The sequence below is a fragment of the Lagenorhynchus albirostris genome, chromosome 15 (assembly GCF_949774975.1).
Source record: "Lagenorhynchus albirostris chromosome 15, mLagAlb1.1, whole genome shotgun sequence".
Lineage (NCBI taxonomy): Eukaryota > Metazoa > Chordata > Mammalia > Artiodactyla > Delphinidae > Lagenorhynchus > Lagenorhynchus albirostris.
In genome coordinates this window covers 35,945,850-35,964,021 of record NC_083109.1, presented here as the reverse complement: position 1 = coordinate 35,964,021, position 18,172 = coordinate 35,945,850, and the positions used below count along the sequence as shown (strand labels likewise).

General features: G+C 37.3%; 1 protein-coding gene across 7 annotated transcripts in view; it reads right to left on the bottom strand.

The window, feature by feature from the left end:
* Nucleotides 1-18,172, bottom strand: part of PLCB1 (phospholipase C beta 1) — a 753,511-nt gene that overhangs the window by 259,700 nt on the left and 475,639 nt on the right. For all 7 annotated transcript variants that reach the window (XM_060122834.1, XM_060122832.1, XM_060122831.1 and 4 more), the window contains exons 5-9: nucleotides 13,013-13,092; nucleotides 11,171-11,224; nucleotides 9,990-10,065; nucleotides 1,777-1,877; nucleotides 21-187 (exon numbers count right to left, since the gene is read on the bottom strand). In XM_060122834.1, coding sequence (XP_059978817.1) covers nucleotides 21-187; nucleotides 1,777-1,877; nucleotides 9,990-10,065; nucleotides 11,171-11,224; nucleotides 13,013-13,092 — 478 coding nt within the window. The remainder of the gene's footprint in view (nucleotides 1-20; nucleotides 188-1,776; nucleotides 1,878-9,989; nucleotides 10,066-11,170; nucleotides 11,225-13,012; nucleotides 13,093-18,172) is intronic.

Below are 18,172 nucleotides of genomic sequence, written 5' to 3'. Positions count from 1 at the left end.
GTGGGAAAAAGTGGACTGACCTTTTCTGGCAAGACTGTTGTTGGGTTCATACTTCTCAATCAACACCTGGACTTGCTCTTGCTTTAAAGGTGGGTAAAGAATTTCATTTAGCCTGGGATCTCGCTGCTTGAGGTTGATAAAATCCATCATCTGATCAACCGTAAGGTATGGTTTGCTTTTGGCACCACTAAAAACAATTAAAAACAAGGAAATTAGAAGGTTTTTCCACCAAGTCTCATTCATATATTTGCATTTAGCTATGTGGAAACAAACTCCTGCCATACCTGGCAAGAGCATGCTATACTGGAATTCCTATCTTGCCCTAAAAACATTGTGTTGCTCCATCACAACCTTTTGCAATCACTGCCACCAAATCCCAATGCCCTTGAACTATACCAGATGCATAAGAAAACCACAATAGGGAAATACTGTATCTTGTGTGTGAAGATGTACCACTCTAAATGGAACACAGAGTATGGGTTGTTTTTTGATTATGATGCTTAACTTCTGGTTTAGTCATCAAATTCTCATATCCCGCTTAATCATCTAAAGATGTATTTATTTCTCATTATTAAAAATACCCAATATGTTTGGGCACATTTTTCTTTTCATTAAAATTATGCTTCAGCAAGAGTCTATAACTCTGCAATATAGTGTGATTCAAACTTCCCATTTCAATCCAGTTGACAACCCAAAGACAAGTTCAATAGTACAGATATTGCAGATGTTCAATCAATAGTCGATGGCAATGAACATGACAAAGTGAGTACATCTGATATCATTCTCAGCAGCGCTGTTTGCTTGTTTTTCATATAAAGAAATCTTTATTTAGTCTGTCAGTTTTGGATTGATCTGTCACCACATAGATTTCAGTATATCAAGAAAGGTATTGATAAATTGCTACTTCCCCATATTTGCCTTGGTGTTTTGATGTGTTTTTCTTTTTTTTTTTATTCATTTTTTAAAACGTAATGCCTATATGATTTCTAACATAAAAGCAAATAACTTTCAGCTACTAAGGTTCTTAGTAATCCAAACTTCTCATTTCATTAATGTGATGCAAAGAGGTAATATGACAGGTTCCCAGGTCAGCATTCTTTCTACAACAGTCTATCTCCACAAAGTAAGCCTAGATGCTTCTCTGTTCTAGCCATAATCTTCAAACTACACAGAGCCCCCTGAGGATTCTAAAACCCAGACACCCTGCAACAAATCATAGCCAACTCCACTCATTAAAAGTGGTGGTTGAGGGCTTCCCTGGTAGCGCAGTGGTTAAGAATCCGCCTGCCAATGCAGGGGACACGGGTTCGATCCCACATGCCGTGGAACAACTAAGCCCGTGTGCTACAAATACTGAGCCTGCCCTCTAGAGCCCACAAACCACAACTACTGAGTCTGCGTGCCACAGCTACTGAAGCCTGCACGCCTAGAGCCTGTGCTCTGCAACAAGAGAAGCCACCGCAATGAGAAGCCCGCGCATCTCAACGAAGAGTAGACCCTGCTCGCTGCAACTAGAGAAAGCCTGCGCACAGCAATGAAGACCCAATGCAGGCAAAAATAAAAACAAATAAATTAATTAATTAAAAAAAAAGTGGTTGAACCTCAGGGGTAGGAATGCGTGATTGTCTCCATCAAATTACACAGAATCACTGCTATTATTTATCGTGTACAAACAGGTTCTGCCATCTCCCTCTACTGCTCAAAATCCTGCCCTAGCTAGCACCCTGAGTACCATCGCCAAGGCAGAACAAAACGAGTTAAAATGTGTTCCCTTACAATTCGGAAAAGATGTTATCAATTTCAGGCCGAGGACAAAGGTTGTTCAGGAAAACTCTGTACACTTCTGGAGTGAAATCTTCTTGAGGTATCAAATCATTCTGGGGAATAAAACAAGAGGGTCAGTAAATGGTCTTTTTCTTTGTTATCTTTCATCCTCCCAGTTTTGTCTCTCTCTCTCTCTCTTCCCTCCCTCCCTCCTTCCTTCCTCTTTTCTTTCTTTTATTGGGTTGGCCAAAAAGTTCGTTCGGGGTTTTTCCATAAGATCAATAGGAGGCCAGGGTGAACATTCAGAAAACATCTATGAGGCCAGTGGTGGAGTTCACTTGAACACTGGCTTTGAGGTATCAAAAGCCTTATTTTCTGTTTTTTCATTATATTTTAAGCTTAAGAGTTTTCTCCTTCTAAAGGGATGTTAAGGCAATTTCTGAAGTACATTCAATAAATAAGGTTATGGCTGAGTAATATTCCATTGTATATATGTGTCACATCTTCTTTATCCATTCATCCGACGATGGGCACTTAGGTTGGAATATTACTCAGCCATAAAAAGAAAAGAAATTGAGCTATTTGTAATGAGGTGGATAGACCTAGAGTCTGTCATACAGAGTGAAGTAAGTCAGAAAGAGAAAGACAAATACCGTATGCTAACACATATATATGGAATTTAAGAAAAAAAAATGTCATGAAGAACCTAGGGGTAAGACAGGAATAAAGACACAGACCTACTGGAGAACGGACTTGAGGATATGGGGAGGGGGAAGGGTGAGCTGTGACAGGGCGAGAGAGAGCCATGGACATATATACACTAACAAACGTAGGGTAGATAGCTAGTGGGAAGCAGTCGCATGGCACAGGGATATCGGCTCGGTGCTTTGTGACTGCCTGGAGGGGTGGGATAGGGAGGGTGGGAGGGAGGGAGACACAAAAGGGAAGAGATATAGGAACATATGTATATGTATAACTGATTCACTTTGTTATAAAGCAGAAACTAACACGCCATTGTAAAGCAATTATACCCCAATAAAGATGTTAAAAAATAAATAAATAAATAAGGTTAGATCTAGTGAAAACAGCGTCTGTTCAGCAGATTTTTTTTTTAAGTTGCTGTTTTTGGTGATTTTAATCTCATTTTTAATTGTGATAAAATATACAGAAAATAAATATAGCATTTCACCATTTTTAAGTGTACAGATCAGTGGCATGAAGCACATTCACATTGTTTATGTGATGTTTAGCAGACTTTTGAATGAATGTATTTTTTTTTAGAGTAAAGAACCTGTAGAAAGACATTTTCAAAATGAAAAGATAAAATCCCAATTTTGTGTCTTTTTTTCAAACAACGTTCTTTCTGGTTTAAGTAATCTGATAAGTTGCAAAACACTTTTCATAAGTAGGACATCGGTCATTATTTCTCACTGATTCCTCTTGTTTCCTATTGTTTGGAAAGCAAGTCATTGATATAAAAAGTGACTTCTATGACTTATTTTTCTGTTTAGTCGGGCTGCCATGGAAACCGGAAGCATGTATTCAAGCCTTTGTTAACAGGAAGGACATTCTTCATGTCGTTTTTCCTTTTTCAGGTATGTGTTTATATGATTATTTTCAAGTCCTTAAACCAAAGAAAACACCCTTCCTTTTACCGTATTCTTATTTTTGGAAATGTACCTTTACAGAAATATCTAAAAATTATTGTCTGAATTATGGTCTGAGACTACACTGCTTGCTAACAGATAAGAAAACTTAGCTCACCACTTGGCAAACAGCAGGAGTCCCATATTTGAGAAATGAACAAATAAAATAATATTTTCTTTACTAAATCAATTTATAGGGCAGAAAAAAAAATCCATTTTGCAAAACAGCATTTTGAGACAACCAAACAACACATGTGTCATTTATATATAGCAAGATGCATTACACCATTAAGTTCAGTTACCTGGACACCAACTCTGAAATCATGAGCACAAGTGGCCAATTCCTAGAACAATGGGAAATTCCCATAAATTGTTTCATGGTGTTTTGCCACTCAAAAGATGGGGACAAGTATAACCTATAAACAGGTTTCCAAAATTCCATTTAATTTATTGATACAAAATGAAAGAAAACCTTTTGGCTGGACAATGCACACTTTTTTTAGTGCCACCCTCTCTCGGAGTTAGACTCCCATGTCTCTTTTAAGTAGTTTTTAAAATAGCCAGAAATGAGCCTCTCTCCTACTCTTTGGCTGAGAGATACAGGGAAGAGAGATTTTAAAACAAATCTCAAGGAAATACTCAGTGGCTCTGTCGGCCAACTCAAGCATCAGACTTTATTGGATTTGATGAACCCCAAATTTGTTCTCCCACTCTCCTTACTGTTTAGTTACTATTTAGAGCTCACTCTACCTCCCCCTCCCCTCAGCATACAAATAAACAGATTTTGTCTAAGGATATCAATCATTGTTCTCCTTTTCTTACTGACTTCTTTTTTTTTCTCCCTTCTTGTCTTAGCTTAAAATCTCTTCCTCTGAGACCAGGTTTTGTCTTCCATTCTGTGCTACCATCACACCACACTTATCTCATATTTCAGTACTTATTTAACTGTTTTGTACTCCCAGCTGTACAGTTCTCTGTATTACTTGCTAACCTGCAGATCAACACAAGCTAGGACTTGTGTGTTGCTTGTTAACTGCTCAATCTGTAACATATAGCAGGTCCACAATAAATATTTACTAAATGAATGAGTGTAAGTTATGACAAAAGTGGAAGTTGACAGCAAGTATGCTTCCCACAGAACATCAGATTCAACTAAAGCCATTTGCTTTAGTTGAACATAATTTCATAGAGCAATATGCTTTACTAAAACTCTAACCATGTTTACTTACCAGCTATGAATTAGAACTTCCTATTAGAGAGGACATATTGATGAAATAAGCTGAATAAATACAGTATTATTTTTATTACCAGTTGGATGTTAGCACATAGAAAATGGACAGCATTTCAATACAGCTTCATTTTTCTCTTGCCCAACTTGACTGATGAAGATACCCTTTAGGGTCAGTGGGTGAAAATGGGAGAAAATATATTTTGGAGAAAAAAGTTAAAATGTGCACCACTGAAAACTCAAGTGAAAGAGTATGGGGGAGATACTTAGGGAAAAGCTACAGGCAATTACCAATTCTGTATATTTTAAATAAGGCTGAAATTCACAAAGGTCATTCACCTATTTTCTTTTCCTGGACCTCATGATTTGGTGAAGTGGATAGAATAGATTCATTGTCCTGTTTAAGCAAGAGGAAACTTAAAGTCCAATACCCTTAAGATTGTACCCAAAGTTCAAATACTCTTCTGTGAACCCTTCCTTACCAAACCAGGTAGAGATGACACATTCTCTTTTTGTGTCCATAATCCACCTTTATATACTTTCCTTCGAGGATCCATCACACAATTTTTCCTTTATTTTTTATATTTCTGATGATCTACTACACTGCGTGTTTTAGAGCAAAGTGACTATCTCTTATTTAATTCCTTTGTGTCCCAAGAATGATGCCTGGCATATAATATGCACCTAATCAATGTCTGTTGGGTGAACCTGGGTATGGGACAAGACCTTAGGTCTTCTGTCTCGTAGTCCAGGACTTGGTTCACCACATCATGGCTCCAATACAAAACAGATGGTCAGTGATTATTTGTTGCCATTGTTATCCAAACTTTTTGAGGGAGAACTAAGAAGACCAATACAGTCAGAATCAGGCCCATTTATTCCAGAAACTACAAAGAATTTCCATACTTTAAAAACATAGTTGCTTCAATTCCATGCTTGTATACAAAGAATCTCAAAAGAGAAAAGATTAAACAAAAAACTTGAGATAGTACTGGTGGCATTTACATTTCCAGATTCCAAAGACCAGGTTATGACATATCCACATGCCAAATTGAAAATAAAAAAAGAGAAAAAACTCATATATATATATGCATATGTAAAAATACTCAGAGGATAATAGGAATTAATATTTATTGAGCACTTACTGTATGTCAAGCATATAATTCTATGAGCTTTACTTGAATGTTTTCAGTTAATCCCATGTCAACTCTATGAGGTTGGCATGGTTAGGGACCCCTTTTACAGATACATACACTGAAGAGATGGGAGCTTACAAAACTTGTCTAAGGCAACAAATTGGGGGGGGGGCGGTTGCTATGTCTTGAAGTAAGGTCGCTTGATTCCTCAACTCACACTGCAATCCAGAAAACTAAATTGCATATCAGTTTTTGGATACTGTTTGTATTTTCTTCTTTATACATTTGTAGATTTAAAAAACAATTCTATAATGAACAGGTACTTAACATTCAGAAATGTTATTCAAAAACATATTAATTTAATTCAGTGGACTTTAATGAATAAGGAGTCCACATACAGATTTTATCTTCACAAATCAATGAATTATTTTCCGGTAAATTCAGGATTTCAACCTATTTTCAGTATTTTTGTCCTAAAGTTATAAATCAAAAGTTGAGACAGCCAGAGAGTACACAAAATAATTACAAGTAAACTACTGATAATGAACTGAATACATAATGTGGTTCTAAAATGGAATTGTGATATTAGTGATTTTAAGAATCACAGCTGAATGAATAACTATAATTTCTAATTTACATTCTGGGTATAAGGCATAGGAGAAAGGCAACCTATTACAGTTATCCTGGGAGAAGTTCTTTTGTAAATTTTGTTCATAGTATTCTTTAGTAAAATTTATGGAATTCTTTAAATCCAGAATAATCGCTGTTTTCTTTGGTATTACATGTATGTTGATAACTATAGTAAGCTTTATTTTATAAAAAAATATGGATTTATTCTTATCTTCTTCATTAAAAGATCAGTGCTATGCCAAGACTATAATATGATTTCAAATGTCAGTGATCTTTTTTTTCAAGTTAATAAAGCCTTAAATCAAAGGGAATTTGGTGCAAACACACTATTTTCTGTTCTCAGAAAGTTTGTGAGTAAAGTAGTAGTTTTCTGAATATGGAAAAGTCTTCAAACCTCTCACTGGAAAATACGTTTGGATTATTAAAGAAGACAGTAATTACTTTGTCTCTCTTTTTAGATACAGTACTACTTTTTAACAATTAAGGTAACTTTACGAAGCATTTGAAATCTCTAAAGGAGTACCCTTTAAGGAATGTGCTATTTCAATGGATCATGTTGGTCAGGATACAAGTTCAAGTGCATTAATTATCCCTAACAATGTGCACAAAGATAATGTTTAAAAAATCTCAACAGGATATCCACAGTATTTCTGGTAATGTGTCTATTTACAGAACACAATTAAATCTAGTTTGAACAACCACTGGCTATATAAGGCTCCCAGATATGTACTACCGTCTACCATTTACATAACCTTTTCTTCTGTGGAGTGTTTAAAACACCTCTTGTCAGTATATCTTTGCTAATTAGTGGATATTTTCTAGGGCCACTGTTCTGTAGATATGAACTTACAACAAGGATTTAAAATATAGTCAGTTCAAGGAAGCATTTATTTCCTAGCTCTGAAAATGACTTTGTTTTTTAGATCTTTTTACAGCATTGTAATTCTACGAGTCCTCCAACTAAAGTATACTTTACTGTGAATAATGAGCTTTCAAAACTTTATGATGGAAGTTGATTATATTTTTAAAAAGTCTCCAATCTGTTTTCAGAAAATTGTCATAACATTTAATTTACTAAAGATAAATATTTTTTTCAATTTAAACATAACTCCTGTTATTTGAAACTCATTTTCCTTTAAAAATGTCTCCAGTTGACATTGGATTGAAAGTGTGAACCTATAATAGACATAGTGGATTGTAAAAACTCAATCTGCATTTATCGACTGAATTGTCAGAATCCAATTGTTTAGAAAATTGCTATTTACAGAGAATTGATTGATGGATTTGATTTTCTATTCAGCTTCATTTTTCTATTCCTTCTTTCCCTTAGCTAGTTTTATAGTAATAAGTTAACATTTTTGATTTTTTTTTTTTCACAAGATGTTATCCAGTAAAGGTCAATTCAGGAGCAACTGCAGAGGAAAAAAATTCTTTGCATGTCTTTCTAAATTCATGTCTCACACTTTCTTTTCATGCTTAAATGCAGTGGTCTTTTTTCAGTTACTCAAACCAGTAAATTTTTTCCAGCCTCAGGGTTTTGCACACATTGTTTTCTTTTTCTGGAATGAACTTCCCTTATTTTCAGTGGCAGTGCTCCATTCCTTTTGTTCATGGCATTCCCCCCCAATTTACACACATCAGTCAAAGTGTTTGACTAGCACCTCCAGAGAGTATATGGTCCTTGAATCCTGGGACTGGAACTTCATTTTGCTCACTACCGTATTCTCAGTGATGGAGGGCACATAGTAAGAGCTCAAGCGATATCTGTCAAGTCTGAACGGATAAAGAAGATGTGGTACATATATACATAATGGAACACTACTCAGCCATAAAAAAGAACAAAACAATGCCATTTGCAGCAACATGGATGGACTTAAGATTATCATACTAAGTGAAGTAAGTCAGAAATAGAAAAACAAATACCATATGATATCACTTATATGTGGAATCTAAAATATGACACAAATGAACTTATGTATGAAACAGAAACAGACTCAGAGACATAGAAAACAAACTATGGTTACCAAAGAGGAAAGGTGGTGGGGGAGGGATGGACTGAGAGTTTGGAATTAGCAGATGCAAACTACAATATTATATATAGGATAAATAAGCAACAAGGTCCTACTGTATAGCACAGGGAACTATATTCAATATCCTGTGATAAATCATAATGAAAAAAATATGAAAAAGAATGTATATATATACACATATATATACATATATATATATATAACTGAATCACTTTGCTGTACAACAGAAATTAACACATTGTGAGTCAACTGTATTTCAATTAAAAAAAAGAAAAAAAATAAGTCAAATAAAAAAATATTTGTTGAGTCAAGGACAAGACCTTAATAGTTATATCTTTCCTGCTCTAAAGCATCAAATGAAAGAGCAATAATAAACAAGTTTGATCATTTTCTTTTGCTTTATTAAAGTGAAGGTTAAATGTTTGGGGGCCTTTCCACAGCTCTGCCCAGTGTTTGCAGCAACAGCAGCTTTTTCCACAAATAGCAAGAAACTGATAGCGGAGAGTGACTTTTTTTTTCTTTTCTGTAACCGACCAAAGTCGTTAATAAACTTCATTTTTCTGAAAAATATTCACAAGAATTGGCTGATGTAACTGATGCAACAGCTCTCAATACTTTTCATAACTTAACCATACATTTAAGAATGGCTTCTCAACTTCATTCAGTGCAACTTCAACACTGCCAGCATGTTTCAAGAGACTCAAAGGTTCTTCTTTGGGTATAAGTGTTATTCTTGCTTACTTGTTGCTTAGATACTGGGATAAAAATAATTCATAATAGAAAGGAGTATTCTGCATATAGCACAAGGAAAAGTTTTATGCAACAGACCCAGCTATCCCAGAAACAATGATAATTAGAGCCAGGTATGTAGAAATGCATTGAAATGAAGGCGAATTACTTTATTTTAAGTGGTTAACGTATATTAAGTGCCTCAAATGTATTGGGAGAAAAAAAAAAAGCATCTTACAAGCTTATCCTCTCATCTACTTGACTACCATAGGAGCAAAGTAGGCAATTTTCAAACTGTTTTGATCCTGTACTCCTCTTGCAAAAGCCTTTTGAGAACCACCCTGCAATGTACATAAATATATTTATTTATAAAATGTACTACCATTCTAATTGCTTATTAACTTAAAAATATTAGCCCTAGACATTTAAAAAGGGGGATAAGATGAAATTAATATTTTAAAATACTACTAATCATAATCTATAATCATTAGCTAATATCTCAACAGACATCAAGAAAGGATTTATAATTAATAAGAAGCTTAAATTCTTAGTAATGTTAATATTTTTTGACCAGTACTTTTTTTGTATTAATTGGTTATTTATTTATTTTTTTCAACTTGCAAAGGGTCTTTCTTATTGAAAATGTTGGAGTTATGGGAGTGAAAGAAACTAATACAGTGACCCCGTATATTGTACATATTAACAAATAAGTCCTATGTACTTCTTAGTTTTAAAAATGTTTGGATAATAGTGGGGCAAGATATATTTTAGTATGATTATTCAGGGCTATTTAGCAGTGCTAGTTTTAGGAAGGCAACATGCTCACCCTTGAAGATGGAAGACTACAAGCCTCTAAAGCAGTTTCAACTCGCTTCCGATCTGCTGAGAACAAGCGGTATATGCTGTGAAGTGAAAGCACACCACGTGAGAGATGCTTAAAAGGCATTTGGATCACACTTGTAGATGACGCCAGCTGAAACATTCCATTCAATCAAACCTCCTTATAATTCATCTTTAGAGAATTAAAAGATACTGATTGTTCTAGCATCAGCATATGTGTTCTGGAAGTTCTATGTGTGTGCTTTTTAAAATCAAAGTGCCTAAAATAAAATCAATATTTTGAGACAATGGCGATGACCCAGTTAAAAAACATTGCACTAAATAGCCTCTGGTATTGTATTAAGCACTAAAATCAACATCCTTGACAACTCTGTCTCCTTGCTGCTACTCACTGCTCTAAAGGTGTACGTCGCTAATATTATTAATAATAAACAATTAATTAATAGTATTATTATTAATAATGTAACATTTTTATGAGCAGAAGCCCACTGGCAGCTAGTAAGTCAAAGGTTAAAGGCTTTTGACTGAACATGGTCTAGAGATGTGCTTTTGTTGGTCAGTAATTTGGGTTTAAAAAATATAACTTAAGTACTGAACAATTTAATATAACAATTTGGATTTATGGGTTCTATTGAAACATTAGAAAATCTAGCATCCAGAGCCCACCAGTCCCACAGGGAATATGGTGGAGTTGAGTTGTCCTTGTCTCCTTGAGACGGGGTTTCACTCTTCAGTTTTCCTTCCTGTTTCTGGCCTGCTTCATCATGCATGTTCCCTGCCTGGCTTCTGTTGACATTTGAGTTTGCAACCCCTGCTTCAAGGCTAGTGTCATCTTGGAAGAAAGAGGCATTGTGGTCGCCCAGTTTCCATTCCTAGAATAGATCTGAGTCTCAGATGGTCTTTTAGGTTTAACAGCAAGGGTCCCCCATCCCCTCCACCCCCTTCCTGCTTTGGTGTTTCTTGAGAATGATGCCACAGGAAGCGGGGAGGCCCAGGAAATCTCTATGAGAAAACCAGCTGCACTGATGTGCATATGGAGTGTGTGGTAGGACAGGGTTACCACACATTTCCATGCTCCTACTTGGACCAAAACAGAGCCATGGCACGGATTCACATCTTTGAGGGGAAAAAAAAAAAAGAATAATGGGAAATGCTCATGAAGCTTACTTTTTGAGAGGAATGCGTCCTTCTGGAGTGACTTGCAGCTTAAGTTTAGTATAGCTGTTGGAGAAGCAGAAAACAAGTGTTTAGTTTTTTTTAAAGTTTTTTATTGAAGAATAAAATGCATAGAAAAGGGCTCCTGCATATGTACAGTTCACTGAATTTTCACCAATTGTCCAAGTTTCTGCAATCACCACCCAGATCAAGAAAAAGAATATTATCACCTTAGTAGCATCCCAGAAGCCCCTGTCATGCCCCCTTCCAGGGCTTATCCCAAAAGTGGGAACCACTATCCTGACTTTAAACAACTCAGATTATTTTTGCCCTTTACATAATGGAATCACGTTCTTTTGTGTCTGGCTTCTTTCACTCAATATTATGCTTTTGAGATCCATCCATATTTTTGCTTTTCATTGTAGATCTTTCACTCTCGTTGCTGTATGGTATTCTATTGTGTGAATATACAACTACATTTTTCTCTTCCACTGCTTCTGGACATGTGGAAAGAGAGAAGGGGCAGGAGAGCTTACAAACTCTGCTGATGGGTGTGTAAACTGGGACCACCAGCTGCTCATGCTATGACACAACAATCCTATACCTAGGTGTAGATGCAACAGAAATGCTTACAGTGTGTTCATCAAAGGCATGTTCTAGAATGTCCATAGCAGCTATTCATAGGGAGATGCCTATTTGAAATGGACATTTGCAATAGATACTATTAGCCAGCTAGATGTTTTACGAGCTATAACATGCTATGTTTCAGGTAAAACATCTTATCTCTCTCTGTGTCACCTTCCACCAACATTGTGTGGCACAACAGATGTTCCAGAAATGTCTGTTAGATGAAGAATGGTAAGATCAAAGACAATTTTTTAAAAATGAGGAATAAAGGAAGAGGGAAGGGGGAGGCACATAGGAAAGGTCTTGAAGGTGACAAAGTAAGGAGATGAGATGATGACATGAAAGAGCATTTAAGTGAAGACCTGTGAGTACTGACTAACAGTAAAAGGATTTCGTAGAAGAGTATGAAAGAAATGTGGTCTGGAGTCTTTGGTCTGGAATGATGGGTATGTCTTACAGAAGAAGAGAGAAGAACGTTATTAAATAAAATAGAGGACCACCTAATAATGTTTCCACTTGTGGTTTTCATTTCAAGGCTTCCCAAAATCCTGGATACCCACTGTTTCCAAACTGAACACAACCAGCTTTCCTAGCTGCTCATCTGGCAGAAATCATTATTTTCCTTGGTCAAATAAATTTCAGAAAGACTGTAATTTGAGAGCGACTGGGTAATCCTGATTTGCTTTCTTTCATTTTCCTTTTCATTCTGCTCTTTCCTCTACATCTTCTTTCTCTTTTCTTACTAACATTTGCTGTGATTGTCTATAAGGACAGGAGTCAGGACATCAGCCTGTTGATTTAAGTATCATCTATCAGAGATCTTAGACTCGAGAGAATTGAGTCCCATATGTTGTTCATTCTCTTCCTCAGATTAATAATTGATACAACACAGGCAGATATAGGGCTGAAGACTCCCTGAGATGAATAATTTTTGGTTCTGAGCACAGCTGCCAGGTTTAGAAGTATCTGCTTACTGTGTGTCAAAGGCATTGACATTCAGGCGAGCTCAGCGTAACCCTGATGTGTGGCTCAGAGGAAAGAACGATCTTTCTTGGAAGTCTTCCAGTTTGAAACGGTGGACATATCAGTTCTCTAACAAGTGCCAGAGGGAAATTTATGTTTATCAATGTGAGAAGCCAGTGCAGCATAAACAAAAGACTCACGAAGGAGAAAGGAAACTGATTCAAATGAAGCAGCACCCTTAGCAATAAAATTAGAGCTACTTACGCTTTTTCCAGAAATGCATCCCTAGACATGTTTTGGGCCAGCAGGTTCGTTGCCAGACTGAAAACTTCATTTGTCCATTCCTGAAAAATGTAAATCACACTTGCATTAGCTTAACTACTGTACAGTCATTAGACGCATGTTTTTAGCTAGGCTATTAGGAAGACAAATTAGCTCAATTTGTATGCCTAAGGGTTTTGGGTTTTTTTTCCTGTTTTTATCCTGTAAAAATGACATAATTAAATTCAAATCCCTGAGCGATTACTCCTTTCCTAAGGAAATATTCTTTACCCATAAACAAATTTTATCTGCTTTTTAAAATCCCTACAGATAGAGACCTGGTATGTTGCCTTTAATAAGCAAGTATATATTATTCCTTTCCTTGCATTATAAACAGATAAAGAGTTTAAAATAATTATCTTTTCAACACATCTGCAAATAAGATCTTCCTATTTTACTACTCAAGTCAAAGCAGCTATACCAGGAACTCTTTAAATGTTAATTACAGTTCTAGAAATTCTCTAAACTAGGTGCAGTCACAATGTCATACAATATCCAGTACTGTCTCTCCCCTGGCCCCCACCCCCGAGCTCAGTCCATTCCTTACTGCTGACCTAATCTCAATCCCTACCTCACACCATTCACCACTGATCTCTCTTGGCTTCCAAGAAAATGGGAAAGAACAAATCTACAAAAAAAACAGTTGAAGTTCCATTCTGGGTGATGATTTTGAACACACAATTAACATTCTGGGCTGAAAAAAAATAAGAGAAGATGACATAAGAGCTAAGTAATGTAATCATCTGATGTTGTAGTTGACTTGGCTCCCTCCTCAATGAAATCATGTTTTTTAGTTCAACAGCTTTTCCACCTAGTTTTGTTATTCCTGCTATAGCTTTGTTGGTCTTTTGTGTTTTGCCTCCTGATTTAAGGCCCTGATAATATGCCATCATGTAATACTGTAACATCTGAGGTAGAACTTGGGGTATAGAGCCATGGGAGAGGGAAGAGGGCACTCTAAGCAGTGTTTTTTGTTTGTTTAGGTGTTTGTTTTACTTTAAAATATTGAGTTTATTTTAAAAATCAGCACAGTAAAAACTGTCACACAAATTAAAGACCTTTAATTTCCCTTGAAGTCTTTTAAATTCTGAGGTTATATAAAATTAAGCAGGAAAACATTCACATTAAATGCAAATCAATTTTGCACAAATAAGTGTGATCAAGCAGCTTACATTATCACCTGAAATATTTGGACTTTAGAGAAAAATCCCAGATGACAACACTCTATGTGCTATAAGAAGATTTACATTATTCTGTTGGGTATGTTTTAGCGGCAGGACTTAGCGGGAATGGGGAGTAGCCTAAAAGGAATTGGAAGAAAGAGGGGAAGTTGCAACAAAAAAACGTAGAGCTGGGGTGAGAGTATGGAGAGCATTTAATGTCTGTTCAGTTTTCTGGAATTTGGCAAAAAAATATAATATCACTGAAGGCCTTTCTTTTAGGGTGAAGGTAACGAGAGCCAGGGCTAGATGGTAGGTTAAGGAGGTTATCTGGCAGCCAAATGCTGGGTGGATTTGAGGCTGAGAAATCAGATGGGGGAACTCAATTAGGAAGCTGTCACAGTCCAGGTGAGATGTAGTGAGGCTTTGGAGTCTATGGACTGTTGGTGGAGGGCTTGGGGAAGATAGCACAGAAGAGCTGTCAGTGAAACAAACTTGATGGACACACAGAAAAGCTTTGGAATAACTTTTTAACAGCTTTAAAATAAAATGTCCTCAAAATAGATTATTTTAAACTAAGAGTAATAACTACTGGCACTGATTTTCAAAATATGTTTCTGGTATAATATTTTCCAGGCTAGGGGTAGAACTTTAGACTTTTCTGGCTCCATGGCAACCTTATGCTTTGGTAAAAGTATTTATAATTGGAGGCAATGTACCATTTTGTATGTTTACTGGGGGCCAATTCCACAACAGAAATAGGTACAGAGAAGGTATTATGAAGAGCTGGGGAGATTTAATTGGGTCTGACCTTTTAGGTTGAAAGATAAGACCTCTATTACATCTAGTCCAGCAGAAATATAATGTGAACTACACATATAATTTTAAATTTCCAGTAGCTACTTTAAAAAAAGTAGAAATAGGTGAAACAAATGTAATAATATATTTTATTTAAGCCAATATTTCAAACATATTATTAGCCATGTAATCAATATAAAAATTATTGAGCTATTATATAATTCTTTTTATATACTTAGTCTTGGAAAGAGGTGTGCATTTTGCACGGAGAGCCTGTCTTAATTTGCACTGGCAGCCTTTCAAGTGCTCAACAGCCACACATAGCTGGAAGCTGTGGCTGCAGCATGGGTCAGGGCAGGTCTTCTAGATCCTTCGCTCCTTCTATGGGTCCTTTATAAAGCCAGCTGAAGGATTGCATCATCACCACCTTCACTGCACAGCCACAGCTGTTTCAGAAAGTAAGGCATAATTTATTTTACCACATTCTCAGAATGTGAGCATTTAAATTTCCAAGTGTGGAATTCCTAGAATCCATGGACCTCCTGCAGCCTTTTGAGATATGCAGAAAATCTGACCCAGGCTGAATCAAAATTCAGGGTCTAAAGCAGTAACCAAACCAACTTGAGAAATAACTCAATCCTTGGTGGGGTACTGGTCTCAGTCTATATTACACTGAGCTAAAACAGCATGTGTCTTACTTTGAGTTCCCCAGAAGCAGACCCTGAGACAAGAATTTATGAGAAATGGGTTTATTACAAAGTGTTCCCTGGCAACATTATAAGGGAGTGAGCAGGACTGGGAAGTGTAGAAGGCAGAAAGTTGAGATACCAAGCAAACTCCGCAGATGGTAATTTTGGCTTAATCTTTCCCTGTGTAGACCACTCCTGAAACTTGAGTTTTCTGATGAGCAAAAAGGAGCTGAAGTATGGTGATCCCTGTGACTGTTAGTCTTGGGTCAGGGCTTGCTGGGGGGGATGGAAATCCCCAGGCACTTCCTGCTTTCCTTGATAGTACGCAAAGGGGGTTCCAGCATCCAGAGGGTGCATACAACAAAGAGACATGGGTGCTGGCTGTTGGAAGTGAAAGCCCATCCCCATCGAGGTGCTGTATATGAAAATGGTGAATGAATTGGAGGGGATATGGGTAGAGCACTGTTAGAGTCGGATGGATAACAAATTTCAGGACTTTTGGGTACCAGAAGTAGCTACATTGTGTAAATAGAGGATGTGCAACCAAAGTGTTGGAGAAATTGGTTCACATACGTTCTAGAGCAGGGCTTCTCAAACTTTCATGTGCATACAAATCACTGCAGGTCTTGTTAAAATGCAGATGCTGATGCAGATGCTGGGGAGGGGGTGGCAGAGAGTCTGTATCCCAAGTGAGGGCTATGTCAGATGATGCTATGAGTAGCAAGAGGACTTACAGCACTGACGGAAAGCTTGATAGAAATGTAGGACTGTAAGCTCCACACCAGATCTGACTCAAAATCTGCATTTTTTCCAAGAAACCTTTATATATTTTATGCATGTTTAAGTGTACTGCTGGGCCAGGGGCAGAACTTTAAGCATTATTCTAATCTTTGTCTACTTGCTTCCCAAGCAAATAAATATTTTGGTCATTTGTTTTAGAATAACCAAAAAGCCCTTACAGCTGTATTAAGAACAACATGGCTAAGAGAAGTGGCCAGAGCAGCTTAAAGCAGCCTCAGCCTCAGCTCATTATGAGATTATGACATATGCTTTGCTGCAGGGTAGACGGCTCCCAACCTGGCAGTGCTCTCATAAATCCAGCACTGGGCCCTAGTTAGTACGGCATTGGAAGGACAGCTTCTTATTTAATCTGGAGTATTTGTTTTTCTACTTTCAGAGGCAACGTTCTGATGATTGCTACTAAGCTTGGTTCAGCCCCTGCTATTTAAACCCTGAAGCTTCTTAAGTGACATTTTCTGCCTTAGGATCGATCTCTTCTTGTGATGGGGATTACAGAGACCTGAACTAGAGAAAATGGATCTAAAGATCAACTTCTGTGGGATTTCACCTGGAGTTTAAATGCACATGTTCGTATCTTCCATTGCAAGATGATTTCTGCAATTCCCTCACCCCGGCGTCGTTACTGAGATCCCAGTCTTTTTTTTTTTTTTTTTTTTTTTGCGGTACGCGGGCCTCTCACTGTTGTGGCCTCTCCCGTTGCGGAGCACAGGCTCCAGACGCGCATCTCAGCGGCCACGGCTCACGGGCCCAGCCGCTCCGCGGCATGTGGGATCTTCCCGGACTGGGACACGAACCCGTGCTCCCCGCATCGGCAGGTGGATTCTCAACAACTGCGCCACCAGGGAAGCCCGAGATCCCAGTCTTGACACCATTAAGTTTTCCTAACGTGTCACAAAGTTAATGTACTTTTATTTCTAAAGTTATTTAAGTTCTGTCATTCTTGCCACAGGATTTATGTGTTTGCTTAATACTACGAACAATTATTTTACAAGTTTCAGTTACTCTCATAGGTATTGTTTGAGTTTTTACTAGGTACTGAGCTAAATTCTTTGCATCCAACAACTTAATTAATTCTTACAGTAATTCTCTGGGAGGCAGGTACTGTTATTAGCCTCATTTTACAGATGAGGATTCAAAGTTTCAAAGCACTTATAAAATTTATTTATATCCTCAGAGTTAATAAGATCACAGTTTGGGGTTAGATAACTGATTTCTTGGGCTCCAAAACCTGTACTCTTAGATACTGTGCTTTCTGTCATTTTGTCCTAGAACATTTTAAGATGGCTGCTACATACAGTTCGAAAAGATAAAAATAATAAATAAATCCACTTAACTATGCTGTGTTTAAAACACTGACTTAGCACTTACTATGGGCTATGCACTGTTCTAAGCATTTTGTAAGTAATTAACTTTTTTTTTTTTTTTGGTGGTACGCGGGCCTCTCACTGTTGTGGCCTCTCCCATTGCAGAGCACAGGCTCCGGACGTGCAGGCTCAGTGGCCATGGCTCACGGGCCCAGCCGCTCCGCGGCATATGGGATCTTCCCGGACCGGGGCACGAACCCGCGTCCCCCGCATCGGCAGGCGGACTCCCAACCACTGCGCCACCAGGGAAGCCCAGTAATTAACGTTTTAATACTCACAACAACCCTATGA